The sequence below is a fragment of the Ips typographus genome, linkage group LG1, assembly GCF_016097725.1.
Source record: "Ips typographus isolate SLU linkage group LG1, UJ_Ityp_2.0, whole genome shotgun sequence".
NCBI classification, from domain to species: domain Eukaryota; kingdom Metazoa; phylum Arthropoda; class Insecta; order Coleoptera; family Curculionidae; genus Ips; species Ips typographus.
The window spans coordinates 11,097,961-11,113,570 of record NC_138422.1 but is presented as its reverse complement, the minus strand read 5'-3'; the positions used below and the strand labels follow the sequence as shown (position 1 = coordinate 11,113,570).

The following is a 15,610-nucleotide window of genomic DNA, read 5'->3' as shown; positions in this document are numbered from 1 at the left end:
TAAAATTAAATCTGATATCTGACAGAACGACAGCCGACAGCTTTTAGACGGATCAGAGAGCTGTGGCGTCTTGCTGAACTAGGGTTCGATTTCTGTGCTAATTGTCACGTGTTGTGTACCTAGGGTTCAACGAACTTGATCGCCAGCTGAGTTGTTTCTGATTAAGGATACACAGGGATATTAATTCCTTCACAACAGTTTATTGATAACACAACAAATTCCACTTGGAAAATAAAAATTATGATTTGTACAGGCTACACATATTGATTTGCACTCAGAAAAATGCAGAATGTTCATAACTGCTCATCATTGAAAAAACGTGTTACTGTCCGCCAACTGCCAAAAGTCACACACTTCACCGTCTGTGTGTTTTCTGTCATCGTGGCTGGATACTCCATATACCCCCCCTCCAGTGACGTCGTCACTGTTGTCCTGGAAACGGACGGTTTTCTTGCTAGACAAGATGTTCTGATTGTGGAAGGTATAGTCATGGTCATGACGAACTGCCGCTGCTTGGTCTTCTTGCAAGATGTATGCTGGCTTGACTCGGTCTAGGCTAACCTTGGTCACATGTCCATTCACGCGAATGTCTATGGTTTTGTCATTCCGTGTAATAACTTCGTGTGGTCCGGTATAAGGTGCTGATAGAGGTCTACGCACCATATCTTCACGCAGAAAAATGTGGGTCGCAGTCTTTAGGTCAGGGCTAACAAACGGTTTTTGTTTTGAGTTCCATTTTGTAGGAGCTGGTTGCATAAAACTCAAATTCTCCTTCAAGTTTTGCATGAATAGGCTTAAAGGTGGTGAATTTTGATTCGGTGAAAACATCTCAGATGGTAATCGTAGTCCTTCTCCATACAAAATTTCGGCTGAGGAATATTTGGCGTCATCCCTTAAAGCTGTCCTTAATCCAAGGAGTACTGCAGGGAGTGCTGATAACCAATCCGGTTTGTTGTGAGCTGTGATGGCAGTTTTTAACGTTCTATGGAAACGTTCTATTTTTCCATTGCTTTGTGGGTGGTAAGCTGTAGTCCTAACTCTTCTGATGCCCAACAAAGTATAAAAACTGGTAAATAAAGCACTCTCGAACTGAGTTCCACGGTCAGTTATGATAATCTCTGGTGAACCAAATCTGGAAATCCAATGCATAAAAATTGATCGAACAACTGTCTCAGTTCGAATGTCTGCTACAGGAATAACTTCTGGCCAATGTGAATAACGGTCAATTAAAGTTATGCAGTATCTAAAGCTTTCACATACTGGTAAGGGTCCAACAATGTCAAGGTGTACACATGAAAATCTAGCTTTAGGTGTGGGTATTGTTAACAATTCAGTTTTTGTGTGTTTATGTACTTTTGACCTTTGGCAAGATATACATGTTTTAGCCCACAAATGTACGTCCTTGTTCATTGATGGCCAAAAAAACTTTTCTGTCACTAACCTGCGTGTTTCCCGGATGCCTGCATGTGCCAACCCATGGATTGAGTCGAATACTTGTTTCCGAAATCCTTTCGGTACGTAAGGTCGAAATTTTCCAGTGGATGTTTCGCAAGTTAGGCTAAGTTTTAGCGCTGGAAATTTTAGGTTTTCAAATTTCATGTCAAGCTGCTGTTGGTATTGTTTAAGTTCTACGTCGTCAAGCTGTGCCTTTGCGATCTCTTCATAGTTTAAAGAAGCTGTATATGAAATTTCTTGGACTCGAGACAGTGCGTCTGCTGCTTCGTTCTCTTCCCCTTTTAAGTACTTAATGGTTGTAGTAAATTGACTGATGAACTCTAACTGTCTAGCACGCCGTGTTGTTTCTCTGGAGTTACTGCTATGTTTTGTCTGAAAAGCATAAATCAATGGTTTATGATCAGTATAGATAGTTACTTCTCTGCCCTCTAAGTAGATTCTAAAGTGTATCACAGCAGCATATATAGCGAAAAGTTCGCGGTCGTATGTGCTGTATTTGACTTCTGAAACGCTGAGTTTCTTTGAGAAAAATCCTAAGGGTCGCTTATCACTCTGCTGTAAGACAGCTCCGATACTGGTTTCTGATGCGTCGCAAATTAACGCTAATTCTGAATTGTCTGGGTAAGCTAAACTTGCGGTTGAAGTCAGACTTTCTTTGCAACTTTGAAAAGCATTTTCCATACTATTAGTCCAATCTATCGGAGTTTTATCGTTCTTTTTTGTCTTGTTGTGGAGAACGTCATGAAGAGGAGCTTGTAGCTCAGCTGCATTAGGAATGTGTCGCCTATAAAAGTTTATGAGTCCTAAGAAACGTCGAAGTTCTTGAATGTTAGTAGGTTTCTTGTATTCTCGTAAGGCAATGGTTTTCTCTGGAAGTGGTGAAATTCCGGTATTTGTGATTCTGAAACCCAAAAAATCAACTTCCTTTTTACCAAAGTGGCACTTTTGAATGTTAATGTTTATGTGATGAACAGCTAGTTTGTCTAATACGAGTGAAACATGTTCCTGATGTTGTTCGAAGGTCTCTGAAGCAATCAGAATGTCATCGATGTACACAAAAATGAAGTCCAGTCCCCTTAACACTTGGTCGATGAATCTCTGGAACGTCTGTCCGGCATTTCGTAACCCAAATGGCATCTTTAAAAATTTGTATAGCCCAAATGGAGTTGTTACTGCTGTTTTTGGAATGGATTCACTGGCAACTGGAATCTGATTATAAGCTCGCACGATGTCCAATGTAGTAAAAAAATTAGCTTTAATAAGAATGTACACACAATCTAACATGTTTGGAACAGGATACCTGTCTGGCACAGTTACAGCATTAAGTTTCCGGTAGTCACCACATGGCCTCCATTGTCCATTCTTTTTAGGGGCAAGATGTAAAGGTGATGCCCAAGGTGATTTGGACGGTTGACAGATGCCTTCAGCGACCATCTGTTCAAATTCCTTTTTGGCTGACAAGTATTTTTCAGGAGGTAATCGTCTAGGGCGACTTGTGATTGGTACAATGGCAGGAAACGTCTCGATTAAATGTTCTGCGGTCACAGTTGGCATGTTAGCTTCTGGGGTGTTGGTTTTCTCTTGATAACGCTGCAGAATTGCTTGCCAAGTAGTGCTGACCTGTGAAGTTACAAAACATGATAAAGAAATAGAGTGGTCATCTTTATTTATTGTGATCTGATTAATCCTGGACCTGATGTGAGTTGTGTTGTCAATTAGCTCATTGTTGGCCACATCAACTAACAACTGATAATGTCTGAGGAAATCTGCACCCAGGAGTGGCTTTGTCACGTCGCAAATGTAAAAATCCCACTTAAATTCTCGCCTTAATCCTAAATTTAAAAACAATGGCTTTTTTCCATAGGTGTGGATGGGTGTGCCGGTTGCTGTGTACAGTGTGAAATTAGTAGGCTTTAAGTTTTGGTAGTTAAACACAAAAGTTTTTGGAATAACAGAAACGTCTGCGCCTGTATCAATAAGAAATGACAAGTTGTTGCGTTTATCATGTATATACAGCCTATTAATAGTTTGGTTGTCAGATGCCGATTTGTTTCTGGCATCCGAGGTGACATCTGACAACGTATTTAGTTTTTTTGATTGGTACTCACCCCAGGGGTAAAGTTACAAGGTTCTTCGCACTTACGGGCTTTTTCACCATACTTGTAATGGAATCTGCACATGGGATACTTCTTTTCCTCTCTAGTTTGAGAATGCTGTCTACGCCTAGATGTGGACTCCAGTTTCTCAATTCTTTTTACCAGCTTATCGAAATCCTCCATTGTAATTACCTGGGGGCCTTGTTCTTTGACTGGCGGACGTAAAGTGGCCTCATTAAGGTAGGACGAACTGGTGTGTTCAGCAATAGCGTCGGCAGTTACCCCAAGTTCCATTAAGTTGCCTTTGGTGGCACTTAGTATGCCCCTCATGTGGCTAGGCAGTCTCTCCATCCATACATTTTTTAGGAAGGTTTCATCCATTTCAGGTGCTAGGAGTCTCATTTCCCGAAGTAAGGTGGAGGGTTTCCTGTCACCCAATGACATTTCATTCAGCAGTGTCTTAAAACGTTTGGTATCGCTTAGGCTGTTTTCTTTGAGCAACCTCTCCTTTAACTGTTGATAAGGATCGTCGTTTTCCTGAGGGGTGTTGGTAAGTAAGTCTAAAACAATGTCGCATTGGTCCTCTGCTAATACGCTGACAACCGCGTCAAATTTTGTAATAGATCGGGTGATGCTGGCTGCACGGAATTGCGCTTCAGCCCTACCAAACCATGCTGCTGGCTTGGAGGTCCAAAAGGCGGTGAGTTTTAGGGAAACTCTGTTGACGTCCAGTGGTTGTTGCATTATACGATTTGGCGGCTCAACCATGCTTGTGTTGTCGGAATTATCCTCGTTAATCATCATTTTGTGTGTCTCTGGTCTCTTATGATATTTAGGACTTGGGAGAGCTTAGGTTTCGGCACCAATTGTGGCGTCTTGCTGAACTAGGGTTCGATTTCTGTGCTAATTGTCACGTGTTGTGTACCTAGGGTTCAACGAACTTGATCGCCAGCTGAGTTGTTTCTGATTAAGGATACACAGGGATATTAATTCCTTCACAACAGTTTATTGATAACACAACAAATTCCACTTGGAAAATAAAAATTATGATTTGTACAGGCTACACATATTGATTTGCACTCAGAAAAATGCAGAATGTTCATAACTGCTCATCATTGAAAAAACGTGTTACTGTCCGCCAACTGCCAAAAGTCACACACTTCACCGTCTGTGTGTTTTCTGTCATCGTGGCTGGATACTCCATAGAGCAGAAAAGTGCGTGCGTCAGGAGTTTATATGCTATGTTGCCAGATCTTATAGAAAATCAAGGATTATATTTTTTGTTAATTGTATAATGAAATGAATGATAGTGAGCTGTGGAGGGAGTAGTGTGATAAACTCCTTTCAGAATACTTTAGAATTAATGGACTGTCATTTTTGACTTTGCCTTGAATGTCTTTCGCAATTTTTCTTTTACCACACAATTGGTGATCTCCTGGTAGCTTTAACATAACTTTATCAAGAAATTTTCATTACTTCCAAATTAAAGTTAAGGGTTAAAATTAACAAAAAAAAAACACAAAAATGTAACCGTAAAATTTTATATATTTACATAAAATTAACATAACAAATATTTTACAGCTGTTTTTAAATTAAAAACAGAACGATTGGACCGGCATGACAGTTTCACTCGAGGCGTGCATGACGACAGTTTGTAATGTAAATGCAGACTCACCTATCCCTCTAAAGATACAATGAAAAATCATACAAACGCGATGCTGAAGATAATAACAAGCACAGTGATGTTGAATTTGGGGGAAAGATGACATATAATTATTTAAATGAACTATTGAAATTGAAACATACAGTAGAGTGTAGAAATACAGGGAGAGATCTCTGATTATCTTCCCAAATAAACTAAAAACTATTACCCATACAATAGATTCCATAAATAACTCGAAACTGAAAAACTATACAGAAGAAAAATACTCAGCGCAATGGCACTGATGACGACACAAAATGATTGAAACGTGGGCGAAATTTACCATACCGTCGAGTTCGCCATCTCTCGGCAGTAATATAATTACGTCGAATAATAAATTAGATGTTCGTTTCCATAGCAACCGCTCACAAAATCATGGCAACAGGATCTTCCAGAGACTCTTTGAAGGCTTGCAGCCATCTTGCGCCTACAGCTCCATCTACCACTCGGTGGTCGCAACTTAAAGTCACGGTTAAGAATTGGGCTTCCCTAAATCTGAAATTAAATACAAACGATCAAAAAAGCTTACGAGGTACTAAATTCAAATGGAATTTTTTATCGTCCATAAATATACTAAATGATATAAATTAATTTTTGGCATTTGGACATAAATTAAATATTAGGAAAACAAATTTGTTTTGCATTCAGTCGGACTCGAACCAACGACCTCTTGTATGTATACCCAGAATAGACGTCACTGGTTAGAGTCCGACTCAATGCGGATCCAAATCTGGGTGTTTTTTTCGGGTTAAGTTGTCAGAAACTTCTAACTTTCAATAAAGCTGGTAAGAAATTTTTCCAGAAAATTTTCGGTAATTTTCGGGAAAAATTAGAAAATCTGAAAATTCAAAAATATTTATTTTTTTTCATTTTTGTACTATTAACTTGAAGGTATTTAAGCAGTTGAGGTTAATTTTGAAAATAACAAAAATTTTACTTGAAATTTATTGACAATTCTAGTTTTTAATTTTTTAAAGTCAAACAGTGCGTGGTACCAAAGAAGTGTATAGAAGGTAAAGTTGTATCCCATCGAGGTGCATTTGTGGTAAAAATTTCAGACCTCTAACCTGAAACGTTCTTGAGATATTGAGCAAAAACTGCAAAAAACAAGAGTCAAATTTGACGCCCTCTAGCGGCTAAACAGGACCACATAGTCTTGCCCGCTCAACGTCACGTGATAGCCCCGTTCATTAGCTTTCTTTTGTTATACGGTGTGTTTATACAGGGTGTTTCAAATAAGCGAATTATGGACGATTTTCTGGAAAAGTGCACCAAAATGTCGCTCAAATTGGGAATTTCTGCTTTCAAGTAGGGTGGTCAAAATAAGGCTGCTAGAGCAAAAACAATTGAATATCGATACAAACATTTTACATTTTACATTTACAAGTAGGCCTAGAATTTGATGTAGATTCCAAAAATCTAATAGAATTATAAGTTTGGTTTGTTGCTCAAATTTGGGATACCCTGTATACTGATGGATGATGAGTATACAGTGCGTTTTTTTTAACGCGCAACATAGGATTTTACGTGTTAAATTTTTAAGCTCATGTTAGACCATGTTATTTTGGAACTGCAGGTCTAAAACTTGATGGGTGCGTCTTTAGTACCCTGAAGCTTAAGTAAGTTTACTAATTTGGTCTAAAAAGTGATTAAAAACTGGCAAAAAATCATTTTTTTTTGAAAAGATTTTATCGTTTTATACTCTCTGTATGCATTGTTCTTTTTTGTTTTTGATATCGACAGGGCAGGTAGCAGGTAGCGTGACATATTTTGACTGCATCATGGCCCGACATCTTTTGAACGTCAAAAGGGCATTTTATGATTGTCTGGAATACTGTTTGGCTTCAAACTGAGGTCACTTTGAACAATTCACTTATAAAAATACCTCTTTTCTTCTTAACTTTCTTGATATAAAGTTAATGATCACCCTGTTTTACTTTCTACGCCAAATTTTACCTGCTACCTGCCGTGCCAGTATCAAAAACAACAAGCACCTATCATACATACAGGGAGTATGGAAAGATAAAATCTTTTCGAAAAAAGATGATTTTTTGCAAGTTTATAATCACTTTTTAGGCCCAATTGGTAAACTTGCTTAAGCTTCAGGGTACGAAACAGCCACCCGTCAAGTTTTATACTTGTAGTTCTAAAATAACATGGTCTGACATGTGCTTAAAAATTTAACACGTAAAATCCTATGTTGCGCGTTAAAAAAAACGCACAGTATGCAAATATCTACAAGATTCATATTTGGTATTTTTTTTATAAAATGAAAATTAAACAAGTTACAAGGATGTTAAAAATTCATTGAATCACCCTGTAAACTACTCCATTGTATTATCAATAACTCGGTTATTTTGACAATTATAGGATGGTTCAATATGCCAATTTGTAGCCCTTGAAATTCTCATTTGACCACCCTGTATAGCGTTTTTACCTAAAACGTCGAATAACTGAGTTATTTACTGTTAAAACTGAGTTGTTTGATTTTGACAGTTTTTACTGTGACAGCCCATAACTCTGTTATTTTGACAGTTAAAGGGTGGTTCAATATACCAATTTGTAGCCCTTAAAATTGTCTTTTGATCACCCTGTATACCATATATAGTAGAAATATCACGCTACCGAAACATTAAAGCTTTTATACCGGGAATGTGTTGTCCAGAAGGGATAAATTTATAAATGCTATTTTTTTCAAAATTTATATTATTTTGAAAAGTGTTGAGGTTAGGTATACAACATTTTTCAGAACGTTTTCCGGAAAAAATTGGAAAATCAGAAAATTCAAAAATAATTCGTTTTTTAATTATAATAATTGTACAACAATCCAATATCAATTCAAATAAAGTTTAATGTACTTTTAATCAGTTACACCCTTTAACTTAGTTTAAGTGTGGGTCAGACTGTGACGGTACAGTACAGGTGAAAAAAGTCACACTCTAAACCACTTAACTTAAGCTATGCTTAAAGTACGACGGTGCAAATGGCGGTTAGATGTCTTAAATTATCTCATTAGAATGCATGATAAGTTTGATAATAACAATGACAAGTTTGACAGTTGTTTTCCCTATCAAGGAAAATTTTCATTTAAGCATGACGTAATTTTCCGGTAAATTTCCAAAAATGGAAATTTTGGAAATGGAAAATTACCGCTTTTACATCTCTGGTTGATAATAATCTTTTGACAGTTTCTGATCTTTACTGTTCTTTAGGTATTTGTATATGATCTACAAAAAAGAGTGAAACATTCAGTGGCGTGACACGTTTTTTCTATTAAGGACACAGTCATTTTTGTTTTTAATAAGTAAAAGTTGTTGGAATTCTTATTAAGCTTTATTTAGTGGTCTTATAATAAGCCACTTTTCTGTAAATTATATTTAAAGTTACAATTAATTTATATTAAAATAATTATTTAGTGACACATTATGTATCATAAAATGCTGTTTTAATAAGAATACATTTGAATTTCATCTTTGCTACATAATATACAGATCAAATTGTTGTCATATCAGTGTTGCCAGAAGGACCATTGCTCTACTAATTTTGTTTGTTTTATTAGTTTAATTAAACAAATTAACTAACAAATTGAACAAAAAAAATTTACAGCTTTATTATAAATTTCCCATAAATTTTTAAACTAAAATAACTCACCCGTTTTCCTTAGTTTCATCGGGTACTAATCGAGTGACCGTGCTACCAACTGCCAAAATGCAGCTTTGCGGCGGATTGATTATGGCACAAAAATGACTAATACCAAACATTCCTAAGTTTGAAACGCTAATGGTACCACCTGAAACAAAATTACGCACTTACACTTAAGGCTACAAAATAAAGGTGATTTAATTCACCTTGGAATTCTTGAGGTTGCAATTTTCCATCTCTGGCCTTGGCGGCTAGTTCCTTTACAGCCTTACTGATTTGCACCACTCCTTTATTGTTTACCTCCCACACGATCGGAGTGATTAATCCTTTGTCAGTAGACACGGCTACGCTCACATCCACATTTTTATACTGTCTTAAGACGCTGTCCAACCAGTGAGAGTTTGCTTCAGGAACCTAAACCAATCACCTCATTTAATTTTAAATTTTAATTTCCTAGTAGAAATTAACCTTTTGAGAGGCAACGGCAGTGGCTTTGATAATGAAGTCGTTGACGCTCAACTTAACTCCAGACTTCTCCAGTTTTTTATTGTACTTGGAACGGACTTTAAGAAGCGAATCCACGTTGATCTCTTGGGTGAGGTAGTAGTGGGGAATTTGCTGTTTGGATTCCAGCAGCCTTTTTGCGATCGTTCGTCGGATGTTCGACACTGCAAAAGAAAATGTTTACATCAGCAATTTATAAGTCTTGTTAGCTAGTCTAACTTTTTTATGTAGAAAAAAAAATAAAACTTTTAAAACAGAATATTTTACCTGGAATGTCAACAAATGGCCCAGGAGCCGCAGGAGCGGCATGGGAAACAGCTGGACCTGCTGGTTGTGGAGCTCCAGCATGAGCTGGTGGTGGTGGACCAGCGGCAGCCGGGGCTATAAAAGTTTCCTAAATATATTGGCAATTGAAGCAACCCTAAACTGCATACCGTGCGCTCCCAAATCAGAGGAAGTGATAGCTCCAAACAGTCCAGTTCCTTTACCTTGCAGTCTGATGTTTCTTTGTTCTGCCAGTCGTTTGGCCATTGGACTAGCGTACACCCGACCACCTGCACTTTCTACAACATTTCAGTTATCCAAATACCATACAGACATGATTTAACAAGAAGTTACCTGCTGCTGGTGGTGGACTTGGAGCGGCAGGACTTAGAGGAGCTGGCGCTGACGGTGCCGCGGCGGGAGCTGATGGGGCAGCTTTAGGAGCTGCAGCCGCAACAGCATCATCTTTAAAGTCTTTAAAAGCTGCAATGTCACTTTCGTTTTCCACTATTATGCACACCTGAAAACCCATGATGTTTACAACCTGTACTGTTAATTAGCCTGACAACTCACAAGTTTGCCTATAGGAACATCTTTTGTTCCGGCCGGGATTAGAATTTTGGCCAGATAACCTTCTTCCGGGGTCTCAAAACCCATTGTAGCTTTGTCGGTTTCAATTTCTGCCAGCAGATCACCCTCGTTCAATTTGTCGCCCTAAAGTTTTTGCTTAAATATGTGCTTTGTAGGGGTTTGAAAAAATTACCTCTTTCTTCTCCCAGCTGATGATTGTACCTAGTTCCATGGTCGGTGAGAGTGCTGGCAGTGCTACTCTTATGTGAGAGGGTAGGTCGCTTGAATAGTAACGCAACAGGCTGTCTTCTGCATATTTGGCAGGTTTTAGTAGCTGATTTTTTGTGCTGTTGAGAAGTGCTCTAGAAACACAATTAACAAGTGAAGAAGTGGAAGAAATTCAATGGTGCTTTTATTTAAAAATTTTAGTATTAAAAGACTAATTATGTGTGGCAAAAAGAAAATCTTATTAGTAAATAAAAGTAAATTTGCAAGTATTTAAAATTTAAAGTAGAATCACCAATAAACCAACCTTTATTACACTTTATAGGAATTGTAATGAAATTCATACTTACAAGACAATCAAGAGATAATCTTAACATAAATTAACAGCCACCTAATCCTATTCTAAACACAACATCTTGAATAAAGCAACTTATTGTTTTATGTTTCACCTATATGTTATGTTATGAATACATAATACTATAATACTTTGGAAATGATGTAGGTTATAGTGTTCATAACAACCTAAGGGCATTATAGGCCAGCATTATCATAACGCGCTATCATAAAGCCCCCTTATAATGCCCTGAAACCTCCTGAATGGTTCAGAAACAAGAACCCAAAGCTATGAAGAAATTGTACATTTTCAAATTACACTTTTTTCTTTTTTCCTACTATTTATTATTGCGAAGGGATTAATTTTGGATGGGTATAAGTCAGGTCCACTTCCTGATATATTTGCACAGAACTTTAAATGTAATAGGTAAACCAATTTACAGTGTCAAAGAATAATCAGTGTAGTAACTATGGTCTATGGTTAAAAAAGCACTTTAACACATACAGTTTCTGAGCTAATTATTAACTACCTGCATATTTAAAAAACTAGGAAATTATGTTGAACAAGTGACAAAAGTTGACCAACAATGACTTTCATCACACTTTATTTGAAATTGAAAGTCAAGTAAAAAAAATAAAATTGAAAACTTATCTACTATTACACTCTCCTCTACTTGTCCATAATCTAATCTTTTCTTCAAGTGTTACATATTACAATAAATATGCCCACTAACAGACTTCCTGTGATAAAGAAAACAAAAAAAACAATTCTTAAGCAAAAATTAACATATTAAGTTGAACAGAAAAATTATAATAAGTGTTGCATAATAGGAAAGCCTGTTAAGACCCTGAAATGTATTTAAAGTGATAGGAAAACACTACATTCAGATCAGATAAGAGGAAAAGTAATTTTAAAAATAACTGAAACCCCCTAAGTTTGGAGTCATTTGGAAAAAAAGGTTAGGACATTCTATACATGTCAGATCAAGAGTTATGTAAGCGGGGACAGGCTGGAGCCTTGTCGACTGAAAAAATGTGGGCCCCAAAAGCCGCTTACCTATTACAGTGTCTGTTTCTCACGCTTTGGGCAGCGATATTTCGTAAAAGTTGTGCTCGGACAGCTTTTTTCACCACTTCTTTGGCGACCTCGCTCTTGAGAATCACGGTCCGGAACATGGTTTTTCACTAATTGGATAAACTAGCGCGACTTTATGGGAAAGACAGAATCGAGGGCGACCGTAATTTGAATTCTCTATCTCCCTAAGGTCATTTAAAAGACTTCCACGACCGAATTCTGTGATTCTGACGTTATCAAGTGACAGTACCCTCGTGTGCAACTGTGGAAGTGAGTAGTGACGGAACTCAATTGTTGACGTTTTTTGACGTCAGGGCACCGGGATCGATGACTTATCACCGACAAACCGTCGCCATCGCACTCTGTCATTTGTGTAGGCCTAAATGAGACAAGGATATGTTAGTGATGTCCAAATACCTAAGATTGGTTAGGTTAGGAGCACATTTGAAAGCTGGGACCGTATTATATTTTTTTGCGACTAATAATTCGAAATTCTAAATTAATTTTTATCATTTTTTTTAAATTCAGCTTTAAGCTTGGTGGACATAGTGTTGTTTTTATGTATTTTAGAATGGAAATAACTGTGCAATAACTCTTAGCACGCCATTTTTGGCGTTTTGTTTTAGTTTTTAGCTTTTAGTAGGGATGTAAACGCGATAATTATCGAGTTGGAAAAATACCAAAATTCTTCCTGATACTGAAATAGTGAAAATAGGTTTTCCTAAGAGATTACCTAACCTAACCTAACCTAACTGTCAAACTTTAGTTTTTACTTTTAATTTGGATTGATGTAATGCAAATTGCAACTAACTATAAAGCAATATATTTTGAAAAAGTTTCAATATTATCTAGACTAGACTTGTCTGAATTCGGTCCTGTGGCAGAATATACTTTTACCCCACTGTCATATCAACTTCACTATTATCTGTCAACTGTCAACTTGGGTAAGTTATACTGTCAAACACATTTCTTGTGACGTCGCCCGTCATTTTTAGCAGGAAAACTAAAGCTAAAAGTTGATTTTTATTTTATTTCCTCATTTTCCTCAAATAAATAAGCAAGTGTTGTATTTTGTATTGACCTTAACTAGATTTGTGTATTCGCAATGGTAAGTAAACTATATTAAATTAAATAGCCTGGATTGTTTCATGGAAACACTGGGCCAGTAGTGTTTAAGTTTTAAAAACTGTGTCACACCCATTCTACAATTTCAAATTTAGATTTTTGAAATTGTTATTAAGGAGTTTTATTTTATATCCAGTTGTTAACCACCCCTTTTTTGATCACAACTCAGCCCTTTTAATTTGTTACCTTCATTCTTCCACATTGCTATTATGGTACATCTTCTCTAGTTTTCTCACATTAAACTGCAAATTTTCAATTTTTTTCCTGTTTTATTAGGGTGACAGTACGTACAAGTTTGATTGTGCATTGGACCTGATGCGAAGGCTCCCACCACAACAAATTGAAAAAAACCTGAGTGATTTAATTGATTTAGTCCCAGGGTTATGTGAGGACCTTTTGTCCTCAGTTGACCAACCCTTAAAAATCGCCCAAGACAAAGAGACTGGTAAAGATTATGTATTGTGTGACTACAACAGAGATGGTGACTCATACAGGTAGGTGCCTCACTTTTTAAAGGGAGTGGTACTATGTAAACACTTTGTGTTAGGTCCCCATGGTCAAACACATACTATCCACCCTTGGATGATGGTCAGATGCCTTCAGAGCGTCTGAGAAAGTTGGAGCTGGAAGCCAACCATGCTTTTGACCAGTACAGAGAAATGTACTTTGAAGGTGGTGTTAGCTCTGTGTATTTTTGGGACTTGGACCATGGTTTTGCTGGGGTTATCCTAATTAAAAAAATTGGGGATGGCAGTAAGAAAATTAAAGGTTGCTGGGACTCTTTGCATGTAGTTGAGGTGCAAGAGAAGAGCTCAGGCAGGACCTCACACTATAAAATGACATCAACAGCCATGTTGTGGTTACAAACTAATGAAGCAGGGTCAGGAACTATGAATTTAGGTGGAAGTTTAACGCGACAAGTAAGTTGCAGTTAATATTTATGCACTAAGTCACTTAAAGCATGATTTTAGACAGAACAGGATGCACCAGTTAATGAAAACAACCCTCATATTGCCAACATAGGCAAAATGGTTGAGGATATGGAGAACAAAATCCGAAACACTTTAAATGAAATTTACTTTAGTAAAACCAAGGATATAGTTAATAGTTTACGATCAGTAAGTTGGCACAGCTTCAAACAATTTCAGTTGAGTGTTTAACCAATTTTTGTAGGTTCAAAGTCTGACAGAGAGTAGAAAGAATGAAAAAATGAGACAAGATTTGGCAACAGCTCTGAAAAACCGACACAACAAATCAGACAACTGATGTATTCAGGTTTCTGAAGTTAACTACAAGTATGAACTGTGAGTAAGCTAATACAGAGCTTTTTCCAGCAAAACAAGCTGAAGTTTTGCCTTTTTTTTATTTTAATTTATATTATTATATATCTCATTATATTTCCAATTAGGCTAATGGTTGATAATAATTTATAGCAAGACAGTTGTTTAAATTTTGGTGCTACACAATGTTACTCTAAAAATTGGCAAAAAAGTGGTTCATTTGCCAATTGACAGTTCTAGGCATGTAGATAATTCAATTAGGATTTTTTCAATTATCACTTGCAAGAGTTCTTTTTGTAAATGCTGGGTTTTCATTTATAAAGCTCAAAACTTTGTTTACTTTTGTATATGTATTAAAATGTAACAGAACATTGAGTAAGATAATTTGTTTTTCAAAGTGCATTATTTTAAATAAATAAGATTTTATTTCTTACTAATTTTCAGTAATTTTATTTGAGTGATTCATCATCAATGAATTTTCAATCAACTTTCATTATGTTATCCTATTATCTCCAGTATCATCCTATTCAAGATGTTCATTTCACAAAAATTGACAATTATGATGGGACAAAATTATGACAATATTTTTAAGTTCAAGAAATGTTGCCAATGTTGCCACTGTTTTTTGAGAACTTATTTCATCTAAACATACAGTGGTAGGGTGATGTACAGTGGCCAATTCTAAGTGGTAATAATGAATTTTGCTATATTGAGATATTGAAGGCTTCTGGGAGACAAAACCAAAAATTTGTTGATTTCTGAATAAATTTCTAGTATTTCTTTAAGTAATAATATTGTTATAACGCTTATCGTTAGGATAAATTTCTTTAGAGTTAAAAGTATCAGTACTAATTGGGATAATAAGTTTTTTCATTGATTTGTTATTATTCCTGCATGTGTTTTTCAGCTATTTATTAGCTTAATGGTCTGGTCAAACCCTACAAATTAGCCTTTGTAATACCATAGACTAAATGATAAGTATAGAATGGTATAGACAAACAGTGGCAATGGAACTAAAAATTAATTAAGTAAGCAGCGTAAGATGGCACCACTAAACGCAAATTCGCGTAAATCACATTTTTTCTATTTGTTTCTAGGCAAACAATAACAGATTTTGTGTGTGTTTTCTTTAATTATTGTGTTTCACTTCGTTGTATTTTTAGTTTAGTTATTTGTTTATTTTTTATATTTATCAAGGGTTATTTTATACTTAATACATTATGAATTCCATGTTTAATCTTAAAACAGTCACGTGACCATTTGTACCTTAAAATGAGTCACGAGATTTAGAGTTTAAAACTAAAAAACGGTCACACGTAATCTTTAAAATTATTAAATT

At 36.3% G+C, this 15,610-nt stretch overlaps 4 protein-coding genes across 5 annotated transcripts; 1 reads left to right on the top strand and 3 right to left on the bottom strand.

The window, feature by feature from the left end:
• Positions 1–180: 180 nt before the first annotated feature.
• On the bottom strand, positions 181–2,620 carry LOC145739104 (uncharacterized). The gene is made up of 2 exons (XM_081994453.1): positions 1,442–2,620; positions 181–1,132 (listed from the first exon to the last, which is right to left on the bottom strand). Exons 1-2 carry the CDS (start codon positions 2,590–2,592, stop codon positions 307–309), a joined length of 1,977 nt encoding a protein of 658 aa, XP_081850579.1. The 5' UTR covers positions 2,593–2,620; the 3' UTR covers positions 181–306.
• Positions 2,588–4,755, bottom strand: LOC145739109 (uncharacterized). Its single transcript, XM_081994468.1, has 3 exons — positions 3,564–4,755; positions 2,756–3,075; positions 2,588–2,708 (listed from the first exon to the last, which is right to left on the bottom strand). The coding sequence occupies exons 1-3, from the start codon at positions 4,353–4,355 to the stop codon at positions 2,705–2,707; spliced, it is 1,116 nt and encodes a 371-aa protein (XP_081850594.1). The 5' UTR covers positions 4,356–4,755; the 3' UTR covers positions 2,588–2,704.
• A 323-nt stretch (positions 4,756–5,078) lies between these two features.
• On the bottom strand, positions 5,079–12,146 carry muc (dihydrolipoamide S-acetyltransferase muc). Of its 2 annotated transcripts, none has more exons than XM_081995409.1 (10): positions 11,849–12,146; positions 10,427–10,595; positions 10,237–10,377; positions 10,018–10,183; positions 9,834–9,953; positions 9,667–9,780; positions 9,364–9,563; positions 9,102–9,309; positions 8,905–9,043; positions 5,079–5,748 (listed from the first exon to the last, which is right to left on the bottom strand). In XM_081995409.1, the coding sequence occupies exons 1-10, from the start codon at positions 11,965–11,967 to the stop codon at positions 5,619–5,621; spliced, it is 1,506 nt and encodes a 501-aa protein (XP_081851535.1). In that variant the 5' UTR covers positions 11,968–12,146; the 3' UTR covers positions 5,079–5,618. The 2 variants fall into 2 exon arrangements, with proteins under 2 accessions (XP_081851535.1, XP_081851534.1); XM_081995408.1 differs by having other exon boundaries at positions 9,834–9,962; positions 11,849–12,145.
• A 677-nt stretch (positions 12,147–12,823) lies between these two features.
• cpb (F-actin-capping protein subunit beta) lies at positions 12,824–14,709 on the top strand. Its single transcript, XM_081995411.1, has 5 exons — positions 12,824–12,974; positions 13,268–13,485; positions 13,539–13,911; positions 13,963–14,109; positions 14,165–14,709. The coding sequence occupies exons 1-5, from the start codon at positions 12,972–12,974 to the stop codon at positions 14,255–14,257; spliced, it is 834 nt and encodes a 277-aa protein (XP_081851537.1). The 5' UTR covers positions 12,824–12,971; the 3' UTR covers positions 14,258–14,709.
• The last annotated feature ends 901 nt before the right edge of the window (positions 14,710–15,610 follow it).

What these genes read in the sequence shown, in the direction of transcription:
- LOC145739109 (XM_081994468.1), bottom strand. Translation starts at nt 4,355, where the DNA reads ATGATGATTAACGAGGATAATTCCGACAACACAAGCATGGTTGAGCCG. An exon ending in CTTGTAACTTTACCCCTGGG is followed by an intron (nt 3,076 to 3,563) that starts GTGAGTACCAAT and finishes GTAACTTCACAG; the next exon opens with GTCAGCACTACTTGGCAAGC.
- muc (XM_081995408.1), bottom strand. Translation starts at nt 11,967, where the DNA reads ATGTTCCGGACCGTGATTCTCAAGAGCGAGGTCGCCAAAGAAGTGGTG. An exon ending in TCAGCTGGGAGAAGAAAGAG is followed by an intron (nt 10,378 to 10,426) that starts GTAATTTTTTCA and finishes CAAAAACTTTAG; the next exon opens with GGCGACAAATTGAACGAGGG. An exon ending in CTGCCGTTGCCTCTCAAAAG is followed by an intron (nt 9,310 to 9,363) that starts GTTAATTTCTAC and finishes TGATTGGTTTAG; the next exon opens with GTTCCTGAAGCAAACTCTCA.
- cpb (XM_081995411.1), top strand. An exon ending in AGAGATGGTGACTCATACAG is followed by an intron (nt 13,486 to 13,538) that starts GTAGGTGCCTCA and finishes ACTTTGTGTTAG; the next exon opens with GTCCCCATGGTCAAACACAT. An exon ending in GTGGAAGTTTAACGCGACAA is followed by an intron (nt 13,912 to 13,962) that starts GTAAGTTGCAGT and finishes GCATGATTTTAG; the next exon opens with ACAGAACAGGATGCACCAGT.
- LOC145739104 (XM_081994453.1), bottom strand. Translation starts at nt 2,592, where the DNA reads ATGCCATTTGGGTTACGAAATGCCGGACAGACGTTCCAGAGATTCATC. An exon ending in GGCATCCGGGAAACACGCAG is followed by an intron (nt 1,133 to 1,441) that starts GTTAGTGACAGA and finishes TTGGATTTCCAG; the next exon opens with ATTTGGTTCACCAGAGATTA.